Source organism: Anolis sagrei, chromosome 11, assembly GCF_037176765.1.
Source record: "Anolis sagrei isolate rAnoSag1 chromosome 11, rAnoSag1.mat, whole genome shotgun sequence".
Taxonomy (NCBI): Eukaryota; Metazoa; Chordata; class Lepidosauria; order Squamata; family Dactyloidae; genus Anolis; species Anolis sagrei.
In genome coordinates, this window is record NC_090031.1 from 28,639,216 (window position 1) to 28,649,215 (window position 10,000).

The 10,000-nt window shown below is 39.8% G+C and overlaps 1 protein-coding gene across 1 annotated transcript in view; it reads right to left on the reverse strand.

Annotated features, from left to right (window-relative positions):
- The window catches only part of LOC132770130 (myeloperoxidase-like), a 16,154-nt gene that overhangs the window by 4,289 nt on the left and 1,865 nt on the right, over nt 1-10,000 (reverse strand). Inside the window, 10 exon segments of the mRNA XM_060767015.2 lie at nt 236-406; nt 1,707-1,950; nt 3,179-3,339; nt 4,373-4,691; nt 4,925-5,128; nt 7,033-7,162; nt 8,841-8,967; nt 9,088-9,263; nt 9,627-9,730; nt 9,732-9,910. Of these exon segments, the coding sequence (XP_060622998.2) occupies nt 236-406; nt 1,707-1,950; nt 3,179-3,339; nt 4,373-4,691; nt 4,925-5,128; nt 7,033-7,162; nt 8,841-8,967; nt 9,088-9,263; nt 9,627-9,730; nt 9,732-9,910 (1,815 nt within the window).

Here is a 10,000-nt window from a genome sequence, read left to right on the forward strand (position 1 = left end):
TCCATCATTGGTGGAGTTCATGCAAATTCCTCACCAATGGAGAGAGAGAAAAGAACACTGGGATGTCAGTGGTGGAGGGAAAACAAAATTTAGGATGGAATTGTCCCAGTGTGAAAGCCTTCATTTAGGTGGTTGGCACTATGGTGTTGGTGGAGGACACTGGACACTCTTGGGCATGTTCATGATGCTCACTATAACCTGCAATGTCTTTGGAAGGAGGACCATTGGTGTCTACCTGGCAGGCCATGCTCCCGGCCCCGCTGCATGTTGAGCGAAGGTAGGTCCAGGCCAATCCTGGAGACTTGCTCAAAGAGACGGTCTCGGAGGGACTCTACCACCATCTGGTCTTGCCTGATCAGCTTCGCCGGCTTGGCCAGGAGACCTCGCATGATGGGATCAATGCCTCCTGGAAGGAGGAAAAAGGGAAGTAGTGAGCTCTGTTTGTTAAAGCTCTGACTGCTCTACCAGTTGGTTTTCACTGTGCCTTTCTATATGGCAGAAGGGGGTTGGATTGGATGGCCCTTGGCGACCCTTCCAACTCCATGATTCTATGATGGTTAGATAGATAGATAGATAGATAGATAGATAGATAGATAGATAGATAGAGACATGGATAGATAGATAGATAGATATCGATGGGGGCTCTAGAATTCTATATTTATTATTATTATTATTATTATTATTATTATTATTATTATTTATCATATCTCTCCCTCTCTGTCTCTATCTGTGGACCATTGGGAAAGTATGGACCGTCTTTGATGGCCCTTCCAACCAGGATTGTATGATGATAGATAGATAGATAGACAGACAGACAGACAGACATAGGGTTGGACTAGATGGCCCTTGGGCTCCTTTCCAACTTTGTGATTCTGTGATAGAGAGACAGACAGACATAGGGTTGGACTGGATGGCCCTTAGGGTTCTTTCCAACTTGGTGATTCAATGATAGAGAGATAGACAGACAGACATAGGGTTGGACTGAATGGCCCTTGGGGTCCTTTCCAACTTGGTGATTCTATGATCGAGAGACAGACAGACATAGGGTTGGACTGAATGGCCCTTCAGGTTCTTTGCAATTTGGCGATTCTATGACAGAGAGGGGGGGGGGGCTGGACTGGATGGCCCTTGGGGTTCTTTCCAACTTGGTGATTCTGTGATAGAGATAGATAGACAGACAGATATAGGGTTGGACTAGATGGCCCTTGGGGTTCTTTACAACTTGGTGATTCTTTGATAGAGAGACAGACAGAGAGACATAGGGTTGGACTGGATGGCCCTTGGAGTCCTTTCCAACTTGGTGATTCTTTGATAGAGAGACAGACAGAGAGACATATGGTTGGATTAGATGGCCCTTGGGGTCCTTTCCAACTTGGCGATTCTATGATCGAGAGACAGACAGACATAGGACTGGGCTGGATGGCTCTTGGGGTCCTTTCCAATTTGGTGATTCTATGATAGACAGACAGACAGACAGACAGACATAGGGTTGGACTGGATGGCCCTTAGGTTCCTTTCCAACTTGATGATTCTATGATAGAGAGATAGACAAACATGGGGTTGGACTGGATAGCCCTTGGGGTCCTTTCCAACTTGGTGATTCTATGATAGAGAGAGAGTGAGAGAGTTGGACTAATGGCTCTAGGATTCTATGTTTATCTCTGCCTCTCTCAATCACTCAATCATGTGTAACGTCTCTATCTGACCTTCCTTGATGATCCTCCACGTGGCAAAGAACTCATGGTGGAGCGGCGTCTGGCTCTGGACCTGGAAGCGACTGTTCAGGCGGAAGACCACATTGCGTACGATGGCGTGGCCAAAGCGGTAGGCGTTTGTGAAGACGCTGGCCACACGGGGGTCCACCGACTCGTTGTAGCCCCGGTACCGGTGCCAGGAGAGCGGGGCTGCATTGCCCAGAAGGAGCGGGATGAACTCGGAAAAGGTGATTTTCTGGAAAGGAAGAAAGAACAAAAGAATGAAAGAACAAAAAAAATTAAAGAATGAAACAATGAAGAAAGGAAGAACAAAAGAACGAACGAACGAACGAACGAACGAAAGAAAGAAAGAAAGAAAGAAAGAAAGGTTTCATTCATCCTCCTTTGTCATCATGATGCCAGTCTAGCTATTGGGTTTGGGTCTTTGCCTCCAACACCCATAATCCCCCACCCAACATAGTCCATATTTCTAAGCTCTGTCCCCTCTCCACCTTCATCATGATGTGAACCTAGCCATGGTAGAGAGACCCCAATGCTCATCATCTCCCACTTGGCATGCCCAGCTTTTTTGAGTTTTCTCCTCACAATCACCATCATCCAGCTGTAGCACTCCAGGACAGGAAAAGCCGTCTGACTTTAAAACACACCACACATTGAAGAAACCAATTCTTTTTATTGAAGCTTAGTAAAATAGCCAGTAGAAAGAAATGCTTGTAAGAAAATAGGAAAGTTCCAAAAAGTAAAAGGTCAGTAAAATGCAGTAACTCAAAGCAACGTCCACAAAAGATATAAAAGGCAGTATTTATCCAGATAGGAATCAACAGGATGCAAAGACAATCCAGACGCTGCTAGTCAACACCAAAAGGCTAGAAGTAACCACAGGAACAAGTCCCCCCTAAACAGGAATTCCATGGCACATGAACTTGATTTCCAAACATTGCCTGATCTAATAGGTATTCTCTTGAAGCAAACCTTATATCCCAAAACCCAGAACTGGTTTAGTTTTCCCCCACCTTTGGCTCTTATCTGACAAAGCCTTTTGGAGCGACGTAAACCTTGAGTTTGTTGTCAGTCCTGGCTGAACTCCGGTCGCCTATTTTTCAACTCCCTTTCTCATTAAAATTTCCAGGTGTCAGATTGTTTTCCAAACCCAAATCTTGAGAGCTCACAGAGAGAGGAAGTAAACCATCCCTATGCCCAGCAGGAATATTCTCATGAGAAACTGCCCTCTGCACTGGGGCCTCTCTGTCATTGTCTGCATGAGAATCATTGACCAAACTATCTCCATCTTGCACCTCAGCCTTGGCACCATCATTTCCCTCATCATTTCTCACAGCATTGCCCACATCAGAAGATCATGATCCTGGAACACAAAAACAGGTTGATTCCCAGCACCAGCAATGTTTCCGTGCTTTGTCCCGTTTCCGCCTCTATCACTGCAGCAACAATGGCTCCCCTTGTACCTGGATCATGGCGCCTACGATTTTCCGCGCCTCTTCATAGATGTAGTCCCCGCCCTTTTGCGGGTTCAGCCTCTTCAGCTCAGTGGCCAGGCGGTTGTGTTCGCGGACAAAGAGCGTGTGCAAGACGGTCAGAGCCGGCATCTCGTTGGCCCGATTGTCCCCTATATTAAAAAACAAAACAAAACCCAAGATGGAAGGAACCACCGACTTGAAATGTCACCATTGTGCTAAACATAGTACACTTGACCACAGAGATGGAGTACCTAAAGATACCTAGAAATAACATCTAGAAATGGTTAGGTTCTCCAGCATAACTCCACCAGAAGTTGACCATAGATTCATACTGGATAAATGGGTGTCCTGAGATTACTAAGGATAGTATTAGATCTGAAAATCAAGATTTATGATGAATGGCTTGGAGAACTTGGAGAATGTTCTCTTGCTCTCTCAAGGAAGACCTTTTATCCATCTTCTCAAGTGGGACTATAAGACTAATGAGGAACCACTTGGAGAACTTGGAGAATGTTCTCTTGCTCTCTCACAGAGTACCTTTGATCCATCTTCTCAAATGGGACTACAAGACTTATGAGGAACAACTTGGAGAACTTGGATAATGTTCTCCATCTCTCTTGAGCCGGACCTTTGCTCCATCTTCTCAAATGGGACCACGTGACTTATGAGGAACACTTTGGAGAACTTGGAGAAGGTTCTCCATCTCACTCAAGGAGGACTTATGATCCTTCTCCTCAAATGGGACTCTAAGACTTATGAGGAACACCTTGGAGAACTTAGAAAAGGTTCTGCAGATCTCTCAAGGAGGACTGTTTATCCAAGATTTATAAGGAATGACTTGGAGATCTTGGATAATGTTCTCCATCTCTCTCAAGGATGACCTTTGCTCCATCTTCTCAAATGGGACCATGAGACTTATGAGGAACACCTTGGAGAACTTGGAGAAGGTTCTCCAGCTCTCTCAAGGAGGACTTTTTATCCATCTTCTTAAGTGAGACTCCAAGACTTATAAGGAATAACTTGGAGAATGTTCTCCATTTCTCTCAAGGATCCATCTTCTCAAATGGGGCCACAAGACTTAGGAGGAACACCTTGGAGACCTCATCATTCTCCAGATCTATCATCCATTCTTGCTCAAGTGGGACTAGGAGCTCCTCCTCAAATCTCGCAACCATGAGGTACCTGCAAAGAAACAGGAGATGTTGAAGGTCTTATTGGTCACCCGGCACAAATCCATGAAGCCTTCAGGGTTGCCGAAAGGGAGGTAAGCTCGCCCTTTGTCCGTGAATTCCTGGTTGACGGCCATCAGCCCCAGATCATTGGTGAGGTTCCTCAGGCTGCGGGCCCATTTCACTTCGCTGGCGTACACCATACTGGCGTCAATGAATGGTGTGAGGGCATTGATCTGGTTTCGGATGGCGTAGCCGCCATTGCAGGCTGGAGCTGCCCTGGTGAACGGGATGCAGTCACCCTGTTTTTTGGTGAGGTCATTGGGTGGGATCTGCCGGGGAACAAAGGGTTGGAATTTGGAAAAACAGACACTAGATGTTGACCACAGCTCTCCCAGTAGAACCTCGTAATGTGGGTCTCATGCCCAACCCATCTAATGAAAACATTCCAGGAGCTGTCATCTCTATATCTATCTATAAGTATCTAATGGTTCCACTCCGCCATCAACTAGCTTGACCATCCCATAGGTTCTTCTCCTTTAATGGTTCTTCTCTCCCCACTAACCTCAATGGGGAAGCAAGGGGGCGCTTTGATGCAGGTGTCGCAATTGGCTCCTGTCATGAAGGTCAGGGTGGCGGTGGTGGCCGGCCCAAAGTCCATGTCGTGGTCGAGGAACTGGCCCCATTGCATGAACATGACGGAGCGATGCCGGTCTTCGGTGAGCTTCTCATTAGGGAAGCGGACAATGCTGTTGGAGACAGCCCGGACCTAGAGGAAACGCAAGCGACAACAACAACAATGTGTATTACCGGCCTCTCCTTACAACCATATATAGAAAGGAGGGACTCTATATATCCTATCGATCCACCTATCTATTCTATCTATCTATCTATCTATCTATCTATCTATCTATCTATCTATCTTATAATGTGAATTTGTTGCTCTGTGTTCAATTGTCTGATTGTCTTGTTGTAAGCCACCCTGAGTCCCCACTGGCGAGATAGGGTGGGACAGAAATAAAGTTTCATTCATATCTATCAGCCTCTTCTGCCTACCTATATTATCTATCTATTGATTGATTGATCGATCTCTATCTACCCTACCTATCTACCTCTTCTGCCTACCTATGATATATCTATCTATCTATCTATCTATCTATCTATCTATCTATCTATCTATCTATCTACCCTTTCTATCTACATATTCTTCCTATGTCTATTATCTATCTCTCTATCTATCTATCAATTCTCCCTACCTATATTATCTATCTATCTATCTTTTCTGTATCTATCTATATTATCTATCTATCTACCTTTTCTATCTACCTATTCTGCCTACGTCTATTATCTATCTGTCTATCTCTTCTGCCTACCTATATTATCTATCTACGCTACCTATCTACCTATTCTGCCTACCTATATTATTTTTCTATATTATCTCTATCTATCTATTTATTTATCTATCTATCTATCCATCCTATCTATATTATCTATCTATCTATCTTTCTTGTATCTATTCTATCTTATCTATCTATCTATCTATCTATCTTTATCTATATTATCTATCTATCTGTCTATCTATCTATCTGTATCTACCCTACCTATCTACCTATTCTGCCTACCTATATTATTTTTTTTCTATATTATCTCTATCTATCTATTTATCTATCTATCTATCCTATCTATATTACCTATCTATCTATCTATCTATCTATCTATCTATCTAGTATCTATTCTATCTATTTTATTCTATCTATCTATCTATCTATCTATCTATCTTGTATCTATTCTATCTATTCTATCTATCTGTCTGTCTATCTTGTATCTATTCTATCTATTTTATTTTATTTTATCTATCTATCTATCTATCTATCTATCTATCTGTATCTATCCTACATATCTACCTATTCTTCCTATCTATATTATTTTTCTATATTATATCTATCTATCTATTTATCTTTCTATCCTATCTATTCATATTATCTATCTATCTATCTATCTATCTATCTATCTTGTATCTATCTTGTATCTATCTATATATCTATCTGTCTATCTTGTATCTATTCTATCTATTCTATTATATTCTATTCGATCTATCTATCTATCTATCTATCTATCTATCTATCTATCTATCTATCTGTAACTACCCTACATATCTACCTATTCTGCCTACCTATCTTATTTTTCTATATTATATCTATTTATCTTTCTATCCCATCTATTTATATTATCTATCTATCTATCTATCTATCTATCTATCTATCTATCTATCTATCTATCTTGTATCTAATCTATCTATATTATCTATCTATCTGTCTCTCTTGTATCTAATCTATCTATCTATCTATCTATCTATCTATCTATCTATACCCTACCTATCTACCTATTCTACCTACCTATATTATTTTTCTATATTATCTCTGTCTGTCTATCTGTCTATCTATCTACCTACCTACCCATCTCTCTCTTCTGCCTACCTATATTATCTATCTATCTACTATCTATCTTGTATCTATCTATATCCTCTATCATCATCTATCTATCTATCTATCTATCTATCTATCTATCTATCTATCTATCTACTTTGTATCTATCTATCTATCTATCTATCTATCTATCTATCTACCTATCTATCTATCTATCTATCTATCTGAATAGGAACTGTCTCCTTACATTGGGCAGAGGGAAGCCGAAATAGCACTTCTGCGGGGTCCATCCGCGTGGGAGGGAAATGCCATCCTCGTATTCCTGTGGAAGCCATCGGGCGTAAGGTCGGTTCTGAGCCCCCAGAGTTGGGATCCGCCTGTTGTGTCCCCCCAAAATATCAAACAAATAATTTCAACGAGGAAATAAGGCACAAGACATTTGACAGGAGGAATATTATTCACAACTGCAGATCTCCATGCAGTTGTGTAGACCAAAAACTCTGGGTCGCAACCCATTCGGGTTCCTCTAATTGAAACTGGAAAAAATGAATCTATCTTGCCACCTAGTGGCTGTTTTAGGCATTCACGTGAAGCATTTGGACGTTTCCATACCCAAAACAGCCATTAGGTGGCAGCATAGCATCACAGTGTTGAAACAGGATTATGTCTTCACCAGTCAAGATTCAATCCTTTATGTAAAAAATAAACTAATGAGATATATGAACTAAAAATTATAAAAAATATAAAATATAAAATAAATAATAAAATAAATAATAAATCATAAAATAAGTAATAAATAATAAATAATAAAATAAATAATAAATCAGAAAATAAGTAATAAGTAATAAAAATAAAAGAAATCATAAATATATAATAATTATTATATATAATAACAAATATATAATAAATAATGTACTGCAGGATCACGTCTTCACTAGTGAAGACTCAATCCTTTATGTAAAAAATAAACTAATGAGATATATGAACTAAAAATTATAAAAATAAAATAAAATAAAATAAATCATAAAATAAATCATAAATCATAAAATAAGTAATAAATAATAAAAAATAAAATAAATAATAAATAATAACATAAGTAATAAGTAATAAAAAATAAATATATAATAATAAATATATAATAAATAATGTACTGCAGGATCACGTCTTCACTAGATTCAATCCTTTATGTAAAAAATAAACTAATGAGATATATGAACTAAAAATTATAATAAAATAAAATAAATCATAAAATAAATCATAAATCATAAAATAAGTAATACATAATAAATAATAAAATAAATCATAAATCGTAACATAAGTAATAAGTAATAAAAAATAAAATAAATCATAAATATATAATAATAATTATATATAATAATAAATATATAATAAATAATGTACTGCAGGATCACGTCTTCACTAGTCAAGATTCAATCCTTTATGTAAAAAATAAACTAATGAGATATATGAACTAAAAATTATAAAAATTATAATAAAATAAAATAAATCATAAAATAAATCATAAATCATAAAATAAGTAATACATAATAAATCATAACATAAGTAATAAGTAATATATATATATATATATATATATATATATAAATAAAATAAGTAATGTACTAATGCTTGGTGGTTCAAACATAAAGAATTAAATAGCTTGAGAGGCTTCAAGTGTGTTTCCCTTTATGTAAAAAATACATAAATAAATACATAAAAAAACAAATAAACAAACAATTCTTTATGTAAAAAAATAAACTAATAAAATACATAAACTAAAAATAAAAAATAAAATAATAAAATAAAAATATAATAATAATTTAAAAATAAATTAAGTGAATAAATAATAAATAATAAATGAATCCTTGCTGATTTGTACATTTTTATGTAAAAAAATAAACAAATAAGATACAAAAACAAAAAAATAATAACTATATTAAAATAATAATAATAATAATAAAAATAAACAATAATATAAATAACATGGGTTCTGCAGTTATGGAGGAGTTAATACAAATATCTATTTTAATATTGTGGTTGTGATTATCACCAGACCTGTTGTTGCATTCGCCCGTGATGGTCCGATAGGGACTGCTGAAGTTGCACTGGGTTGTACTGGTCTCTTGATGGCAGCACCCAGTTGCCTTGTAGATGGTGGTCATCTGAGCCCGACTGAGCACATCTGCAGGGAAAATTTAAAAAAAACGGTAGCCCAAAGTGGGAAACGGTAGCCAAGAGGGAGAAATGCTAGCCTAGAGTGGAAAACAGTAGCCCAATATTATTATTATCCTCCCTTCCGAACCTGATATATTGAAATCCTTGGCCCCGGCCGCCTTTAGCTGCTCTTTCAAGATATCAAAGGTCATGTGAAGGTAGTCGGCGGCTCGGACGGCTGCCCGGGTGTCTCCGGCCGGCTGCTTGAAGGCCACCAAGAGCTCAGACGGCTTGACCGTTGGGCTCTGGAGCTTCTCCTTCAACCTGGAGGGAAGGAAAGTGGTTTCGTCCGTGTCGGGTTTTAGTCCGAACTTTCATGTACTAAGGCCGTTTGACCCCACACAAACTGCCCTGGCTCCGTGCTCTGTATGGAATCCTGGGAGTTGTAGTTTGACAAGGTCTTGAGTCTCCTCGGGCCATGAGGGCCCTGCCAAACTATAACTCCCAAAGCTAGATAGCATTGGACCGACAACAATCCCAGGGCTTTCATATTTTGGACTCCATTGTATCCCTTCTACTGTTTGGGCCTTAGGACAACCCTGCAAGGTCGGCCAGTTGGAAAACGTTCAGAGAGGGATGCCCATGACTCGGTGAGAACTAGATCTCCCAGAGAGATGCATTGCATACCACTCCTGGGTGCGTTGATAGGCCCGGTCGACCATCTGCCTGGCTTCCTCCACGCTCTTCAGAAGGTGCGGGGTCCCCAGCTCCTTGGAGAGGGCTAGAAAGACAGCAGCCGACTTCAGGGTTCGGAGTTCGAATCCCGACCCATTTGAGATCCCTGCAACCAAGGGAAGGGAAGGGAAGGGAAGGGAAGGGGAGCCTTACCCTGGGCAAGGGGGCTTCGGGACTGGCGGTGGGACTCGGCCCCCAGGGCCCCCAGGAGCCCCAAAAGGGCAAGCAGGGGCAGCCTCAGGCCTAGGAAGGAAGCGGAAGGAGGGTCATTCGGAGAAGATGGAGGAGGAAGGAAGGAAGGAAGGAAGGAAGAGGAAGAAAAGGAA